The sequence below is a fragment of the Phyllostomus discolor genome, chromosome 6, assembly GCF_004126475.2.
Source record: "Phyllostomus discolor isolate MPI-MPIP mPhyDis1 chromosome 6, mPhyDis1.pri.v3, whole genome shotgun sequence".
NCBI lineage: Eukaryota > Metazoa > Chordata > Mammalia > Chiroptera > Phyllostomidae > Phyllostomus > Phyllostomus discolor.
Window position 1 is genome coordinate 135,148,485 of NC_040908.2, and position 18,043 is coordinate 135,166,527.

The following is an 18,043-nucleotide window of genomic DNA, read 5'->3' on the forward strand; positions in this document are numbered from 1 at the left end:
AAGGAATTGTAGTTCTGTGAGTCCTGGGCATTTGTGAGTGAATATTATTTCTTAGAAAGTAACTAATAGTACTTACTCTCTCTGGTCCTGTTAGAAAACATTGGTTCTGTGTTTAATTTCTGCCATTCTCTTTCATACCTTATTAGATATAAGTGTTTGCTTAGTCTTAGTGGTATGTATAAGCAATTTGGGTTTTGCTTCATATATGAATTTTTATGAAACATGTAAATTTTATAGTATACTTAGGTCTATATAATGAAAATTTCATTTTAAAAGATGATGGTCCACTATAATTTTTAACACTCACTAAAGAGAAGTGCAGTGTAGGAACAACAGTAAAAATCCTTTGAGATGTGCCTATACATTTATTTTAACCAAGACTTGTTCACAAGAGCATAATTTGGAATCACTAAATGTGTTCGTAGGGTTAGGTGGAAACGCAGCTCCATTTCATTTTTACTGACTTCTACAGTTTTCCTCTCAGAGCTTTTAGCATTCATTTCAACCAACGTCAGGCATGCTCTTGACCATGAATGTCACCTACCTGCCTGGTCATCGCCACCCCTTGCCTGTACTTACCTTTTGTGCTCGTGAACAAAGCTCTTGTTCACAAAGCTCTGCATGCTCGTGAACGAATTTTCCTTTGTTTGTAATTTGTATGCAATCTATTGTAGACAATAGCTTTGACTTTTCTTACTTCCTTTTGTTTTATCCTAAGTGATATTTTCCAAGACTTTCCAGGATTATGAAAATGTATTTTATAATTAAAATGTTAAAGTTTCATTTTTATAATTCTTAACAATTTTGCCATGCCCAGGAATTTTAAAATGAGTAATGATTTATCTTCCCCGTGATTTTAAAGTTACGACTTTCTGAGTGCTTTACAAGTGAGAGGGAAGAAGTAAAGCTTCATTGAGTTCTCTTTGCCATCCCCCTGTGAACCGCTGTCTTAAAATATTATTTTTGTTCAATTTTGGTCCATTGTAATGTCCCCTTTTAGCGACATGAGAGGATCTGTCACTTCCTGCAGCCCCCAGCCTCACTTGGGACCCCCTGGGTGTGGAGTGGGAGACCCGCGTGCGGCCTGGCCCCTGTCTGTTCTGTGTCACGCTCGTCACCTGTTTCGCTGTCTGCTCCTGCCCCCCTGCACTTGTTCAAGGGATCCGAGTTTGTTTTACTTGTGCATTTTACTCTTTCTGCTTAGGGGTTTGACACTTTGTAAATATTTCCTTTCTAGAGTATTGGTCTTGGAGATAATTTCCTTTAAGAACATATTGATAATTTCCTTAACAAACATGTCAGCCCTTTGATGTTTTAAACATTTTATAACCTTGAAGCATGTTTGTCACATGCAGCAATCAGAAACTGTCATTTTTGTGTAGTGATTCCTTCTTATGCTTTCACAATGAGTAATGTTCAATAATGGTTTAAAAAATACATTGTGTATCCCAGAAGAGGTTTTCTATCTCACAGTTGTTAGTAAAGGAAAAAAGAAATTTGAGTACACCAGAACATGAATCCGGCAATCTTTGATTACAAGCGAAGGGGCATCATTTATTGTTCCTTCATGACTCTTGCCGGGATGATCTGAGTTTTAACTAAGTTCTTTCCTTTCTGTGTACTCTCCCATTTTCCTACTTCCGTACTGACTTCTCCACAATTGTATTTTTATTTAATGTATTTTTTTAGAGAGAGGGGAAGAGAGGGGGAGGAGCATGGATCAGTTGCCTCTCACACTCCCCCAACCAGGGACCTGGCCCCACAGACTGTGCCCTGAATGGAACTCATGACCTTCTGGTTTGCAGGACGATGCCCAACCCACCAAGCCAGGACGCTCAGGGCTCCATTATCACATTTCTAATGCACTGCCCTGGTCACTGGAGAAAGCTCTGAGGGTGTAGGATGTTGTAGCTCCCTTGCTGGCTATCTTGAAGTTCCATGGCCACCAGCTTTGTGGGGCTTATTTTCAGGTCTTTCCAATGAATTTTTCCCTTCCCTCACAATCCCGAACTATCTGCCTTTTCTCTAAGAGGGTCTGTTGTACTACTAATGATTACTAATTGAGATATTGATGAGACATTATTAAAATAGGATTAATTTCCAAAAGGTTTCTGTCAAAGATACAAAAAGAGGCTAAGTGCTTTACCTGAAGGACATTTGGAAGCCAGTTAATGCCCCAAGTGCCTGTTTCACTCTTTTGGGATGGCTGCGGTGACGTCTGGGTAGTCCTGTCGGCACCCCTGTTTAGTTTCAGGGCCCCAGGATGGAGGCTGGAATCCTGCCGTCAGGGTGGACGAAGGAGCCCCTTCTCAGGGAAGGTTCTTCTTTCTCTGAAGCTGTTAGTCCAGCATCCACTAGCCCCCACGGAAGTCATAATAAGCCCTTGCCAATTTCAAAGTGTCATCTGTGTTCCAATTAATATAGGCTCTAAATGAAATATATTTTTGGAAGACATGCGTGTGTGTTTGTATGTAAGCTGGTGCCTAAAATAGGTCTGGAGGGAAAACTGTTGGTTATTCCATGTCTTCTGGAATTTAAACATCAAAAATCCTTTTTATCATTATTGCTTTTCCTTTTTATGAAGGAGACCAATGCTGCTTAATCCATATTGTTCTGATAGTTATTATGTTATAAAAACCATCTAATAATGGTGATTTATGCCTTTTTATCCTATTTTAAAGTCAGGATTGTGCCCTGGCTGGTGTAGCTTAGTAGACAGAGTAAGTGCGGGCTGTGAACCAAAGGGTCGCTGGTTGGATTCCTGGCCAGGTCGCATGCCTGGGTTGCAGGCCAGGTCCCTAGTGGGGTCACGTGACAGGCAACCGTGTATGAGGTTTCTCTTCCTCTCTTTCTCCTTCCCTTCCCCTCTCTCTAAAAATAAATAAATAAAAAATTACATCAGGATTGTGAAGACCTTTTACTGTGTTGTTACTAATTTGAGGGGATTTCAAAGATTTTTCCATTTAAATGTTGAATGAAAATTTACCCTTTTGTAAATATGTGGCCAAAAATATTCTGTTAATTTTAAACTTTGGAAAAATTTTAGCAGTCTAAAAGTGTACATAATTCTTCGTGGCTTATTCAGATAAGTGGACTATTTTTGAAACTACAATGAAATGACTGGATTTTAGTTTGATCAGGAAGGCACAGACTTATGCAGGTTTGTCATATTTGAATTCATTTGTTGACTGTATGTTGTGAAAATTCTTTCAGTGCAATATTTGTCAGAAAGTACTCTCATTATTTGTATAGGTCCGTTTTTAACTATGTTAAATGTAACATCAGAACAAGGTGTAATATTTCTTGTAATTTTTTGGGACAAAGACATTTGATAACTGTTGAAAGAATGCATTGTTTGCAGAACACTAACATTACAGAGTGATGGAGCCTCGGGCCTCGGAGACCTTGCACCCAGGAAGGAGCCCCTCACGCAGGGCTTCCCAGGTGACTCCTCGTTTGTGCCCTGCTTCCATTCTTCCAGTGATAGCACAGACGTGTAGTCACAGTGGTTCCCAGGTACGTCTGCATAAGGGAATCACCTGAGAGCTTCGAAACATATGGGTGCCTTTGTCCCATCTCCAGGGATTGTGGCTCCATTCTTCTGTAGTGTGGCCTGGGCTTTGGAAGTTTCCAAAGGTCTCCAGGTGATGCTGATGCGAGGATGAATTTGGCAACTGCTGACCAAGCATGTGGAAAACCACATCCACTTTTTCCAACATCAGAGAATCTAGCCTGGAAACCTGGGTGGAGGAAACCCGACTAATGTTGTGAAGGTTCTTCTACCAGCATTTAGGTGGCACTCCAGAGGACGTGTAGCTACACACATGCACACTCCAGTGTTTGTATGATATGGAGAAAACATGTATTTCCACTTACATTCAAGAACCATTTAATATGGGACTAGGTGTTAGGACCCTGGCTCTGTCATTTTCTAACTACAGTTGACCCTTGAACAATGTGATTTGGAACTGTGCACGTCCACTTAGATGTGGGGTTTTTTCCTCAATAAATACTGTAAATGTATTTTTCTTCCTTGTGATTTCCTTAATGTTTTCTTTTCTCTAGCTGCCTTAATTGTAATAATATAGCACATATAACATAGAAAATATGTGTTAGTCCATTGTTTATGTTATTGGTAAGGCTTCCAGTCAACAGAAGGTTGTCAGTAGTAAGCCTGACGGGGAGTCAAAAGTCACACATGATTTTCAGCTGTGCAGAAGGTCAGCACCCCTCACCCTTACATGGTTCAAGAGTCAAGTGTGTATGATGTTTTTCCTCCTAAAGTCCAGAGGGAAATGTCTAGGAGTTTTAGAATGTGAGTGTTCAATTTTTTCTCTAACTTTTCAATTTGAAATCATTTCAGACTCGAACAACTTGCAAAAATGGTACAGATAACTCCCATATCCCCTTCATGCAGCTTGTCCAAATGGTAACATCTTACAGTGTTTAAACTCAGGCAATTGAAAGTAATACAATTCTACCAACTCATCTGCAAATTTCGCCAACTTTCCCACTAACATATTTTTTTCTAGGCCAAGAGCTAATCCAGGATCACACATTGCTTTTAGTTGTGTGTGTGCTTGTGAGTGTTAACTTTGAAGAAGAAACCACACCTAACCAAAAAAATTACAGGAGTACAAATAATCCTACTATGCCCAGTTCTATATTTATCAGGTGTTAGCATCCTGCACATTTGTGCTCAAGCTTTCTCTCTTTGTGGAATTCTTTTTTCTTTTACTGAAGGACTTCAGAATTAAGTTGCAGACATTGTGATCCTATACCCTAAATAGGAGAGTATTTCCTAAGAACAAAGACTTTGGCCCTGGCTGGGTAGCTCAGTTGGTTAGAGTGTTGTGCCGATATACCAAAGTTGTGGGTTCAATCCCTCGTCAGGGAAGGTACACAAGTAAGTGGAACAACAATCCATGTTTCTCTCTCTCTGCCCCTTTTCTTTTCTCTCCAAAACCAGTAAAAAAAAGAACAAAGACATTATTTTGTAAACCATCTTATAATGATTAAATTCAGGACATTTAATATCATTACAATACTATCAATCTAACATATATTAATAGTATCCACCATTTGTCTCAATACTATCCTTCATAGGAACTTTTTTCACGATTTAGGATTTCATCCAGGATTAGGCTTTGCATTTAGTTGACGTGTCTCTTTCATTTCCCCTAACCTGGAACAGCTCTTCAGTCTTCCTTTGTCTTTCATGACATGGATATTTTTGAAGAGTACAGTCAGTTGTTTTATAAAACCAAGGCTTTTTAAATAGATTTTATTTTATTTAGTTTCAGATAGAGGGGAAGGGAGGGAGGAAGAGGAGGAAAGAAACATCAATGTGTAGTTGACTCTTGTGCACCCCTGACTGGGGATCTGACCCACAACCCAGGCATGTTCCCTGATTGGGAATCAAAAGGAAGAAATGTCCTTTGGTTCACAAACTGGTGTTCAATCCACTGAGCCACACCAGCTGGGGCAAAAACAAAGTAATGAGAAAACCAGTCCTAAAAGGGTTGGACATTTCGTTCACAAGGGTTGTTTGTCACAGCTGCTTTCAACGGTACTGGTTTTGATTAGATTTGTGAGGCTATGAAATCTAAAGCATAGTCAAAAGGATGATGCTTTACTCGCCCCCGACAGACCATAGCAGGCAGAGTGCAGCAGATGGTGGCTGTGGGATGACTTGAGGCAGACCAGCACGGAGAGAGCAGGAGCAAGGCAGAGCTGTCTAGCTGGGGAGGCTGCCTTCAGGCACTGGACTGAAGCATCCTGGAGAGATACATTGAGCTGCTGGTTTAAGTAATGGAAGCTTTAAAAAAAGTTTATCCAGGTCAGGCAGGAGAGTAAGAAGCTAGGAAAATTCCTTGGCAAGTGGAATGCAGAAACTGAGACAAGATAATCAAGGCCAAACAATTTGACCGGCTCACAGGCAACTAGTAAATTATAAGACCTTATTGTCCCTAACCAAGGACACCTGGGAACAAATGGTTTCTGCCTCTCCTCCCTGACCACAGAAAAGTTTAAGTCACCCTGCTCAGGGAGAAGAACAGAGACCCAGTTCATGCCATTTGTGCCAGCCAAACCCAAGGATGGATGGAGTCAGGGGAACAAATAACAACTCGACTACAGCCAGACAGACCCAAGATAAAGCGGTGTAGCTGACCAAAGAATAATGCCAAACTCCCCTACAGCTTCATTTTGATGCATCAGCATATTCACTCAGCTGGAAAGCTGATGAATATTCTACTGAACCTCCTCCCTAGATTCTCACCCACAGAAGATCAAAACCCTCAAGACAAAGGATGCCAGAGGGTCCTCACTCTCTGACAGGCCTGTGCCTTTTCTTTGGGCAATGAACTTTTTACTTTCTCCTGAACTCTGAGTCCCCATGAGACTTTCAACCAGGGGAGAAGTGGGCAGCTACAGCTGTCCTGGGCTTATCCCTGAACCTGTCTCCAAGGTCATCTCTTTTCTATTTCTATCTAGTGAACTAACTTCAGCCTGCCTTGGATCCCTTCTTTGCTTTGCAACTTTGGTAGGGAGCCAAAGCAGAACCACCGGGCCTCTCTTGTTGCTCCCTCTACCCTAAGCCCTTCCTTATTTCACCGTCCCCAGCTTTCAAATAAAGGAGCTCTCAAACTCACGTGGGGTCAAGAGTCCATATATTACAGGGCAGCCTTGGGAACACCCACTGTAGCAATTTCTTAATCACAGGGCACCATGCCCTCTTGGTTTTACCCAGGAGTGGCGGGGGGCGGGGCCAGTGATGTCACCCGCAATGGCGTCGGGGTTGGCCCGAACGTCACGTTTTTTTCTAGAAGGAGGTGTGATCCTTGGAGGTGTGACCCTTGGAGGTGGCTTGACCACGGATCCCCTGAAAGTTGCGGGCGGGGCCGGGCCAGCGCTTTCCAGCTTCCGATTGCAGAGGGTTGCGTCACTCCACATCGCCCCGGGAAGGGAGATTTCTCGCCCGCCGCGTACTGCCCATTGCTTATTAGGATCGGGCGCTTCATTCTTCAGGAAAAAACTTGTGAGGCGCCCAGCTAGGCTGGGACCCCGCTGGGGCCCCCCCGCAGACCCAAACCAAGGCCCAAACCAGGCAACCGAGGCCCAAACCAGGCATGGCCCCGGACGCGGAGGCGGCGGCAGCCCCCACACTATGCGGCTTCGTGCGGACGCTTCTGGTCCTGGTTTTGGAGCTACCGGCGCTCATCCCAGGTACCACCTGGGCGAGGTTGGGGGAGGGAGCTGGGGGGTTGGAGGATGGGAAAGGTGCGGGGTGGTTGTCGCTAGCTCCTTCCTCTCTGGTCGACCCCTTCCGGAGTCCCTGAGTCTGAGCTCTACTTTTTGAAGTTAGATTCATTTATTAATTCGACAATTAGATAATGATGTCGTCAGCGCTTGTAGGACCCTGTGACTGTCTCCTTCAGGCTGAGTGCTCTGTGGATTTTTAATTTATTTTTAAGTATGTTTTATTGATTATGCTTTTATAGTTTTCCCAATTTTCTCCCCTTTATCTCCCCTCTGCCTGCAACCCCCAACCCTCCAGCATCCCCCCCCCCCTTAGTTCATATCCATGGGGTGTAAGTTCTTTGAGTTCTCCGTTTCCTATGCCATTCTTAACTTCTCCCTGTCTATTTTATGCCTACCGATTATGCTTCTTATTCTCTGTACCTTTCTCCCTCCATCTTTCCCCTCCCCGTCCCCACTGAAAACCCTCCATGTGATCTCCGTTTCTCTGCTGTGGATTTTAGCGCCTCTATTGCATCATCCTAGATGCTGGAACTTGGCTAGATGAGGCATCTGGCGTTTTACTAAAGTCTGTAAAGAGAGTGAGTGGTGATATTCAAACATTTTTATTAAAAAGTGCTGCTCCAGACTGTTTTCTTTTTTATTTTTTATTGTACCACAAACATTATTCCATGCAAAGGATGAAAATCTGCTATTGCCTTTTTCCCCCCATCTCTGCAAAGATTTAGGAGTCATTTCTGCCTTTCCTTGAAAGCTTGAATATACTTTCCAGCACTGCTGAACATGTTCACTAGTGTCACATGAGATGGAGCCTATTAAACAAAGGTCTTCATTAAAAATAAAAAAAGAAGAAAGAAAATGAAATCTGCTTCTGAAACACAGAGAGCTCCAAATGGATAATGAAAATGACAATTAAAGGAGTATGTTGGGCTGACCAAAAAGTTTGTTACATTGTTTCTGGAAAATAACATATTTTTCATTTCACCAATAACTTTATTGTTGGATATTTTGAGTATGTTAGCTATCTGTCACTATTGGCTTCTAGTGGGTAGAGGCCAAGGGTGCTGCTAAACATCTTCCAATGCATAGACAGCCCCAGAAGAAAGAATTATTTGGCCAAAATGTCAATAGCATCAAGAAACTTTGCAAATCACTTTTAACACATCCGATCAGTCACAGCACCTTCTCCATACACTGCACAAATCTTTCTTTGTGTTCCAGTTGTGTTTTTTACCTTTATTGAAATAATGAAGCATAATATGCCACTAATGTTGCGTATCTTCTTCCATCTTCAGTATTAAAATGAGTGCACAAAAATTCACCAAGTTTGCTAAGTTTTTTTAAAATGCACACTCATATGACAGCTGTCACAATACATTCTAACAAAATTGCTCTGAATGAAGTTAAAGACAGCTAAGTACTAGTCGAGCCATCATACAGAAAAAACCGAAATGAACTTTTTGGCCAACACAACATTAGCAGAAGATTAAAGCCCTGGCCTGGCAAATGCCTGTCATGGGCACTGCACAAAAGGAATGTCTACCAAGTCCCTTTGTGGTGCCCTACAGCCACCCCTAAGTTACTTTGGGCCCCTGAGTGGAAGGGGTCCTGTAAACATTCTTGCATTCACATCATCCCTCCCTCACCCCCTTTCCGTCTGGTTGTCTTCACCTCACCCTCTACCCTAGCCATCTTCTCAAATCCTCCTATCACTTTCTCATTGCTCAAATGCATGTCATGTGTGGCCTCTTTGTATTCCTTGAATCTCAGACATTCCTTCATTTTCACTGTAGAGTTTTCCACCTTGAGGTGTCGCTGCCTTTTCCTGTGCTGCAGGAGTTCTGGACAGGTCCCTCCTTGTCTAGCCTAGCCAGGTGCTGAGAACAACAGACACACAGACCTTTTCCCTTTCCATGCCCCGGCCTTCCTGCCCGTTCCAGTGTTCTGCAGGCAGCGAGGAAGACCCTCACGCTGACCTGAAAGAACCGGGAGCAACAGTTAGGAGTTTGCAGACAGTGCAGCGTCCAACTGCAGTGAAGGAGTCTCTTTGCTTTTCCTGTGAACACTGCTGGACACGTTTCTGTTTAATTATTGAACAAGAATCCAAAAGCCTGAAAGGCATATGAGGAGATATTTTAAGTGATTACCAACGAGAGAACAAAAGTTAAAACAGTAGTAAGAAATCATTTGACATTTATTAGACTTGTCCAAACAGGCTGGGGGATGCCAAGTGGTTGTTGGTGGTGGTGATACGGGACTCTAGACCGTGTGGGTGTCCATCAGTGGGGCTATAGAGGAGCCAGATGTGGATGCCCACCATGGAGAAATGGGCAGCCACTTCAGGCAAAGGACTAGCTGTGCACCCAGCAGTGTGGACCAGTCTGGAAAGCCTAGTGCCAAAAGGAGAACCAGCCCTGGCCATTGTGGCTCAGTTGGTTGGAGCATCATCCTATACCTGAAAGCTTGAGTGTTTGGTCCTAAAAGCAATGCAAAAAAACCAAATCTTGGGGTGAGGATCAAAAAAAAAATAATAAACGGTAGAAACAAGATATATAACATAATACCATTTCTGTAAGTTTGAGAAACAGAATGTGACAGTTTTTTTAATCTTCACCCAAGGACATGTTTTTATTGGTTTCAGAGAGAGAGGAAAGGGGAGTGGAAGGGGGAGAGAGAGGGAGAGAGAGAAAGAGAAACAGAGAGAAACATCTATATGAGAGAGAAGCATTGATTGGTTGCCTCCCATATGTGCCCTGACTGGCGATCAAACCCACAACCTTTTGGTGTATGAAATGACACTACAATCAAGTGAGCCACCCGGGTAGAGCTGAACAAGACAGTTTTAAAGAGAACAAAAGTATAGATTTTAAACATCTTAGATTGGTTGCCTGTTGGGGGAGGGGAATGGAAATTAAAAAGAATAAATATTTCTATAAACATGTGATGAGAAATCTGAAAATAAGATTGATAACATAATTTTACATATAGTATCACCAAAAAGAATAAAATACTTAGGAATACATTTAATAAGAAAACCACAAAACTTATACTCTGAAACCTGTAAAACTATTGTTGAAAGAAATTTAAGAAGAGCAAAATAAGTGATATAGGAAACCATCTTGTCTTAGTCTTCTCAGGCTGCCAAAGCAAATACCTTGGGCCGAGTGGCTTAAAGAATAGAAATTTATTTTTCACTGTTCTGGAGGCTGGGAAGTCCAAGATCAAGGTGTTGACTGCTTTGTTTCCGGTGAGAGGCCTATTTCTGGCTGGTTCCTGAGCACCTTACTCTGTCCCCAGGTGAGGAGAGATGATTTCTTTCCTCCCTCTCCTGCCTCTTGTGAGGGCACTGATCCCACTCAGGAGGGCTCCACCCTCATGACCTAATTCCCTCCCATAGGCCCCTCCTCAAACACCTCCACACCGAGGATTGTGAATTTCGGAGGGACGCAAACATTTGGTCCATAGCGCATCCCAGACACACATTCACGGGTTAGAAGACAACATTGTTAAGATGGCAGTACTCCCCACACTGATCTACAGATGCAGTGCGATTCCTATTAGAATCTCTGCTGACTTCTTTGGAGAAATTAATAAACTGCTTTGAAAATTTCCATGAAATTGCAAGAGACCCAGGATAGCCAAAACAGTCTTGAACAAAAAGAACAAAGTTGGAAGATCTTATGTGGATCAACGAGAGGTCATGAACTGAGGGCCTCTGTGTGGGAGACCCCCGGCCCAGAAAAGGAATTTGTTTCCAAGTACATGGTAGTGTTTGAGAGTACCAGCCCTGTGTTTTTCTTCAAGGTTCTCCCATAACTGAGTTTTCTTGTTGCCACAGAGTCCTTGAGAGTGGAGATGGCAGGGAAGACTCAGACTGTGTTGCGGAATCACAATGCCATCATCTCCTGCAAGGTCCTTGGTTCTTCACCCCTGAACATCAAAAATGTGGGTGTTATCTGGTCTCGGAAGAACCCAGTGGATGGAACAGATGTCACAGTGTTTGAGTTTTATGGAGACCACCGAGAGGCGTTCCGATCAGGAGCCAGTGTGTCTCTTCAGGGGCTGGTGAAGGGGGATGCCTCCCTGCAGCTGCCTGAGGTCCAGCTGTCTGAAGCAGGAGAGTACCGATGTAAGGTGGTGAATACCCCTGACAGGGGCCAGGGGACAGTCCTTCTGAAGGTTGTAGGTGAGTGCCTGGTGGCGGTGTCCTGTGGTTCCCACAGTGGATGGGCCAAGTGGAGCAGAAGTTTGGGGTGTGGGCCTAAGAGTCAGGTAGACAGGGGTTTGATCCTGGGCTTTCATGGACACCTGGTCAACTTAAGGCAAGTTGTTGCTCAAGGTGAATCTCAATGTCCTTTGCTCTAAACAAATGTAATGGTACCTACCTAAGAGGATTGAAAAACGCTTAGTGTAGTGCCTGGCCCAGTAGAGGTGCTCGGTGGAGGAAGTCCCTAGTAATGATCACACAGTTCACCTAGTGTGCGGACAGTCAGTCAGGGCTCACTGAAGAGGTGCCTCTGGAAGGCAGCTGGGAGCAGACGTGAATCCTGCTCCAGCTGGGCTGCTTCCAAACTGGGCGATGAGGACAGCCATTCATTGTTTTTGGACCTGAAATTTTCCCACGTGCAAAATGGGGTCATAAATCATACCTGCCTCTTAGTGTTCTGAGGACTACATAAGACATTGTATGAAAAAGGTGAGCCGAGTGCTGTTCTGAGTCAGGTGCTGGGACAAGACATGTAACAACAGCAATGTCCCCTAAACGCTAACTTGAGGCCCACTTTCCTCTGTTATAAATCGGTCTGGAAATGCTTCGTGGATGAGCTCGCGGGGAGGGTGTATTAGTTTGCTAGAGCAGCCATAACAAAATACCACTGATTGGGTGGCCTAAATGACAGAAATTTATTGTCTCAGTTCTGCAGTTTAGACGTCTGAGGGGGAGGTGTCAGCAGGGCCGGTTCTGCTGCCGCCTCCCTCCTTGGCTCTCAGACGTCCGTCTTCTCCCCCTGTCTTGGCATGGTCTGCCCCTGCGCCTGTGTCTGTGTCCTCATCTCCTTTTCCTATAAAGACAGGAGTTAGATTAGATTGGGGCCAACCTGATGACCTCATTTTCACTTAACAACCTCAATACAGACCCTCCCTTCAAATACAGCCTGGGTCTGAGGGACTGGGGTTAGGACTTCAATCCAGGAGTTTGGGGCTGGGAGACACAATTCAGGCTATGACAGGGCGGCCCCACCTGTGAGCCTCCAAAATTGTACTTAAGACTTTGAGTGTGTTATACGTATTAACTTGGGGGATGGGAATGTATATTAGGATTCATTTCCCCTGCAACTGACAGAAAGCCTAAGATAAAAGATTTTTTAAAATAAATAGACTTCATTTTTTAGAACAGTTGCAGATTTACAGAAAAGTTGCAAAGATAGTGCAGGGGTCCTATCTCTGCACACCACTTCCCGAGTTGCTAACATCTTGCATGAGTACAGTATATTTGTTATAATTACTGAACCAGTATTGATACATTTTTATTAATTAAAGTCCATGGTTTGTTCACATGTCCCTGATAGTTTTTCTTGTTCTGAAGGCTACTTTGAAATTCACAGAGCTAATCCAGTTTTCTCTGGATTACTCTTGGTGTGGTGTGTCTTTTTTAATCCCTTTACTTTTAAATCTATGTGGGTCTTTATATTTAAAGTGGATTTTTTATTGAGTTTATTGGGGGTGACATTGGTTAATAAAGTTATAGATTTCAGATGTACAATTCTGTAACACACCATCTGTACACTGTATTGTGTGTGCACCCAAAGTCAAGTCTCCTTCCATCCCCATTTATCCCCCCGTATAAAGTGGGTTTCTTGTAGAAACATATATTTGAGACTTTTGTTTTAATCCCCTCTGATGGTCTCTGTGTCTTAGTTGATGTACTAGAGAGGGGAAGGGAAGGAGAAAGAGGGGAGAGAAACATTCATCAGTTGTCTCTCATATGTACCCTGGCCTGGGACCAGACCCACAACCCAGGCATGTGCCCTGACCTTTCACCTGGCGGGATGACGCCAACCAGCTGAGCCACACTGGTCAGAGCTGACACTCTTCCTTCCTTCATGTGGATTCTAGTTTCTGACCCATGCCATTTTCCTTCTTTCTGCAGAACTTCCTTTAACATTTTGTAAGGCAGGTCTATTGGCGACATGATCCCTCAGTTTGTGTTTGTTTGAGATATATTTATACTTTATTTTTGAAGGATAATTTTTCTGGATATAGGATTCTAGATTGGTAGATTATTTTCTTTCGACACTTAAAATATTTCATGTCCTTCTCTTCTTGCTTGTATCTAAGAAGTCCAGTGTCATTCTTATCCTGGTTCCCCTCTGAATAAGTTATTTTTTTTTTCTAGATTCTTTGGAAGGTTTTCTGTTTGTTTTTTGACAAAAAAAAAATTTCCTGCGTTTTGAATATGCTGTGGTGTTTTCCTACTTGGTGTTCTCTGGGCTTCCTGGATCTGTGCTTTGGTGTCTGTCATTAATTCTGGAAAATCCTCAGCCATTATTTTTCAAAGTATTTCTCCCCTTTCTTTTTACTTTCGTTGGTATTCCTGTTACATGTATGTTATGCCTTCTGCATTTGTCCACAGTTTTTGGATATTTCTTTTCCTTCTGGGTTTCCCCCAGCATTCTTTTGGCTGTTTGAATTTCAGTTTGGGAATTTTAATGGAGATATTTAAGCTAGCTGATTCTCTCCTTAAGTTAAGTCTACTGCTGAGGCTGTCAAAGGCATTCTCCTATCTTTTATAGTGTTTTTAGTTTCTGGCATTTCCTTTGAATTCTTTCTTAGAGAGCATCCTTCTCTCTGCTCACATTATCTACCTGTTCTTGCTTTTTCCGTTAGTGCTCTCAATGGGTTAGTCACAGTAGTTTTAAATTCCCTGTTTCTGATTATTCTAAAATCTGTATCATGCCCGAGCCTGGTTCTGATGATTGCTTTGTCTGTGCACACTTTTCGGCCTTCACGGTAGTTTTTTATTGTTGAAAGCCAGATAGTACGTACCAGAGAATAGGAACTCAGGTAAATTGGCTTTTAGTGTGAGATTCTATGTCTGGAACCTGAGCTGTGTTTAATGTCAACACCACAGCTGTAGGTGTCAGAGATTTCAGATTTCTTCTAGTGTCTTTTCCCCCTTCCCTGTTGTCTTTGAGTTTCTCTGTGAAGTCCTTACATAGAGTTATGTCTTGCAGCTTTCTCAGTTGTAATCTACTGTTATTATGCTGGAGCCCTGCTGATGGGCTGGTACAGAGGTGATCAATAGGATTGAATCTCACCCTTTGAGTGGCCTGAGACCCTAGGCTATGACCTTTAAAGTGTTCTCAGGTGAGACAGGAGGGTATGGATTGCTGGAAAGCCCATCTTTGTTCTGCTGGGTCAGCCAGGGCTCTGGAAAAGTCTTCTACTTGAGAGCATTCTTTGTTTTGGAGGATGCACTGCGTATATTTTTAGATGGTTGCTTTTCCTCTCTTCCCCAAAACAGAAAGGGCCTTTTCTTTCAGCTGCAAGAACCTGATGGTGTTTCTGGAGGTGAAACCCAGGAAAATCTCCTAACACCAGCTTCCAGAAGTTCCTACTCTCCAAGTCCACCCACGTCCTTTAGCAATTTGTCAAAGTTTTGAGCCCAGCACCTTCTGTGTAAGGCGCCCCAGTCTTGGCCGTGGTCCTCTCAGTCTGCCTGTCTCTCTAGTTTTCAGGTTGGTGGTTTGCCCTGTCACCTCACTTCTCTGATGGAGCTAAGGAAAGTTGTTGATTTGCAGTTGGTTTTGTTTAGCTCTTTTTCCTATTAGGAGTGGGGGATGGTGATGACTTCTAAGGTCTTCAGGTGTCTGAGGGGAACCCAGAAGTCAGCAGGGAATTTTCAAAAGGTAGTTTATTTTCCTTACACAAAAGTGTAGCCAGCTCAGGGCAGGTAGGGCAGTTCTGTGATCATGTGATACCCAGGGGACTTTGGTCTTGCCACTTTGCGGCCCTCAACATGCAGCTTGTGTTTGGAAATGGCTTTTCCATCACACAGTATTCCAGCTGTTCTGCGGGAAGGGAGAAGGGCAGAGCCCTTTTCTTTAAGATACCCTTGTTCTTTAAGGATATTTCCTTGAGGTTGCTCTCCCCACTTGTGATTCTACTCGAACTCCTGGACCTTGAGTTCACATGGCTACCCCGGCTGCAGCAGAGGGTGGGAGATGCAGCTTTAACTGAGATGTATCACTGAAGGATGGAATGGGCAGCAATTAGCAGTCTCTTCCACAACAATGTCCAGAGCTTTCCTCAGATTGTCAGTGTTGTCTGTGACACAGAGTGGCTTGAGAAACTCTGCTGTGCAGAGCAGCCGAGAGTCAGGGTCACGGAGCGTCAGCACCCAGAGCACTTAGCTTAAGCAGAATCCCCCGTGCTTCACTCACCCTTCCTGAAGGCTTGCTCTGGGTCAGACACTGAACTGATAGTAACCTGGTCCCAACCTACCCTCAAAGTATGACTCTTCTCCCCCCGCAGCTTGCCCAGTCAGCAGCTTGTCTGTGGAGGAAGCCAAGCAACGTCTTCTGTGTGAGGCAAGTGGGTTCTACCCAAAGAACATTAACATAACGTGGTGTAAATGGAGCCAGGAGAATTCCCAGTGTGTGAACATTTCTGAGAACGTCACCACTAATGCTGCCATTACGAATGAAGACAACACATTTAATGTCACTAGCTCTTTGAAGCTGAAGCGCTCTCTGGAACACAATGCGACCTACCAATGTAGGGTAGAGCACGTGTTCTTGTGCACCCCCTGGAGGAGGAACATCACCATGCCTGACAATGGTAAGCATCTTCCTGGAGGTTTCCCCCACTCTTCACCTGGAGGGGGTATAATGTAAAACTGAGGTTCCCAGCCAGTCTAGGCCAAGATGGGGGCCACTGGGGAAGGAGAAGGCTGGTTTGGCCTAGCATAGCCCCAGAGTGAGCAGTGCAGACTAGGTTCCCTGAGCCAGGGTGGCGGTCTTGCAGGTGGAGAGCAGTGACAGTAGTCTTCAGGATTAGCTTACAGCAGCTTAAGTGATCTGTGTGGTCTGTCTACATGACCTGGAGTGGGAAGCTACTAGGAGAAAGGGGATGGCACCCTCTCCATGTCCCCTGAGGAGAAGGGTCTGTCAGGGGCCAGAGACCCAGCTCTGCCAGCAACTGTTCTGGTCAGTCTCCGGGCTCACCACAGACTGTTGTGTGGCAGAAGCTGCATCAGTAATTCTGTGCCCAGGATGGGGAGTCCTGCAACTATCAAGGGCTTTCCCCAGGCACACTAGACCCTTTGCCCAAGATAATACAGCTGCCTACAGAGCCCCTCCTGCTGGTGGGGTGGGGTTAATTGAGCTTCTGTGGTCCTGGCTCTGGTCCCAGGGGAGGAAGACCCTGCTGGTCCAGTGCATCAGCCTGGAGCTGGGAGGGGTTAGGAGAGCAGGGGCTGACCGTGTGTGCTGGGTGGGGCCTGGGGTGGCCCTGGAGGGTGAGAAGGGCCAGGATGTGTGTGGGTGGTGTGTGCAGGGATGTGTGCATGTATGTGTGGCACATGGGGAGTGTGGAATTGAAATACGCCTTGTGCACGCAAGACGTCTGTCTGGATGATTTGTGCATGCCTCTGGGTTGCTGTAACAGACCCCACAGACTGGGGGGCTTGTTAACAACAGCTTTCATTTGTCACAGTTCCGGAGGCTGGAAGTCAGAGATCAGGGTAGCAGCATGGTGGGTGGGGGCTTTCTTCTGGGGCACAGATTTCTTTTTTTTTTTTTTAAGAGAGAGACAAAAGAGGGCAAGACTGTTTTTTTTAGATTTATTTATTTATTTGTTTGTTTGTTTGTTTGTTTTTAGCGAGGGAAGGTAGGGAGAGAGAGAGAGAGAAACATCGATGTGGGGTTGCTGGGGGTCATGGCCTGAAACCCAGGCATGTACCCTGACTGGGAACCGAACCTGCAACACTTTTGTTCACAGCCCAAGCTCAATCCACTGAGCTATTCCAGCCAGGGGGCACAGATTTCTTGTGTGTCCTCACGTGGTAGGAAGGGTGAGGGATCTCTCTAAGGCCTCTTTTATAAGGGCATTCATTTCATTCATGAGGGCTCCATTCTCATGACCTGAGACCTCCCAGAAATCCTACCTCCAAATACCATTACATGGGGTATTAGGATTTCAATGTGTGAATTTTGGGGGGGCACAGACATTCAATACATAGCAGTGAGGTAAGGTGGTATAGTGGTGTGGAAGCTCTGAACACGTGTGTGGCATATTTGTGGTAGGAGGTGCTCGACATTGCCGTGTGTTTCTGGCAGGTGCTGCACACACTAATGTGTGGAAGAGTATGTGATAGGAATTAAAACACGTGTGCCAGAGGAGTGATTGGCGGTCATATCTCTGACAGAGAAATGATGCACAACCACACTGACCTTAGTAGCAGTTGTGAGGGCACTTTGGCCCCTGCCAGTTGGTTTTCTCTTAAGTTTGGCCTCTTCTTTCTCTCTGCAGGGTCTGAGCCAAAAAGTGATTCATGGAACCCTCTCTGGATCTTTGCTCCCTGTTTGGCAGTACCTGTACTACTGATTGTCCCTTGGAAGAGGTGAGGAGGTGCTAAAGCAAAGTTGAGCCCTGTGTTTTGGAATTGGCTCTGGGAGTTCAGGGAGCACGGCCAGCGGAGGATGTTGGAGAATTCCCAGGATCGATGCCGGGGGATCCCGTGTGGTGTGCTTGTAGTGTGTGGCTGATGTTTTTGATGTTGTGT

At 44.5% G+C, this 18,043-nt stretch overlaps 1 protein-coding gene across 1 annotated transcript; it reads left to right on the forward strand.

The window, feature by feature from the left end:
- The first annotated feature begins 10,658 nt into the window (after positions 1-10,658).
- Positions 10,659-16,298, forward strand: LOC114498548 (natural cytotoxicity triggering receptor 3 ligand 1). Its single transcript, XM_036029997.1, has 3 exons — positions 10,659-11,446; positions 15,793-16,098; positions 16,285-16,298. The coding sequence occupies exons 1-3, from the start codon at positions 11,116-11,118 to the stop codon at positions 16,296-16,298; spliced, it is 651 nt and encodes a 216-aa protein (XP_035885890.1). The 5' UTR covers positions 10,659-11,115.
- Positions 16,299-18,043: the final 1,745 nt, after the last annotated feature.

Excerpts from the sequence above, each read along its gene's own strand:
- LOC114498548 (XM_036029997.1), top strand. The coding sequence starts at position 11,116 with ATGGCAGGGAAGACTCAGACTGTGTTGCGGAATCACAATGCCATCATC. Across the intron at positions 11,447-15,792 it reads AGTCCTTCTGAAGGTTGTAG|CTTGCCCAGTCAGCAGCTTG; the intron begins GTGAGTGCCTGG and ends CTCCCCCCGCAG.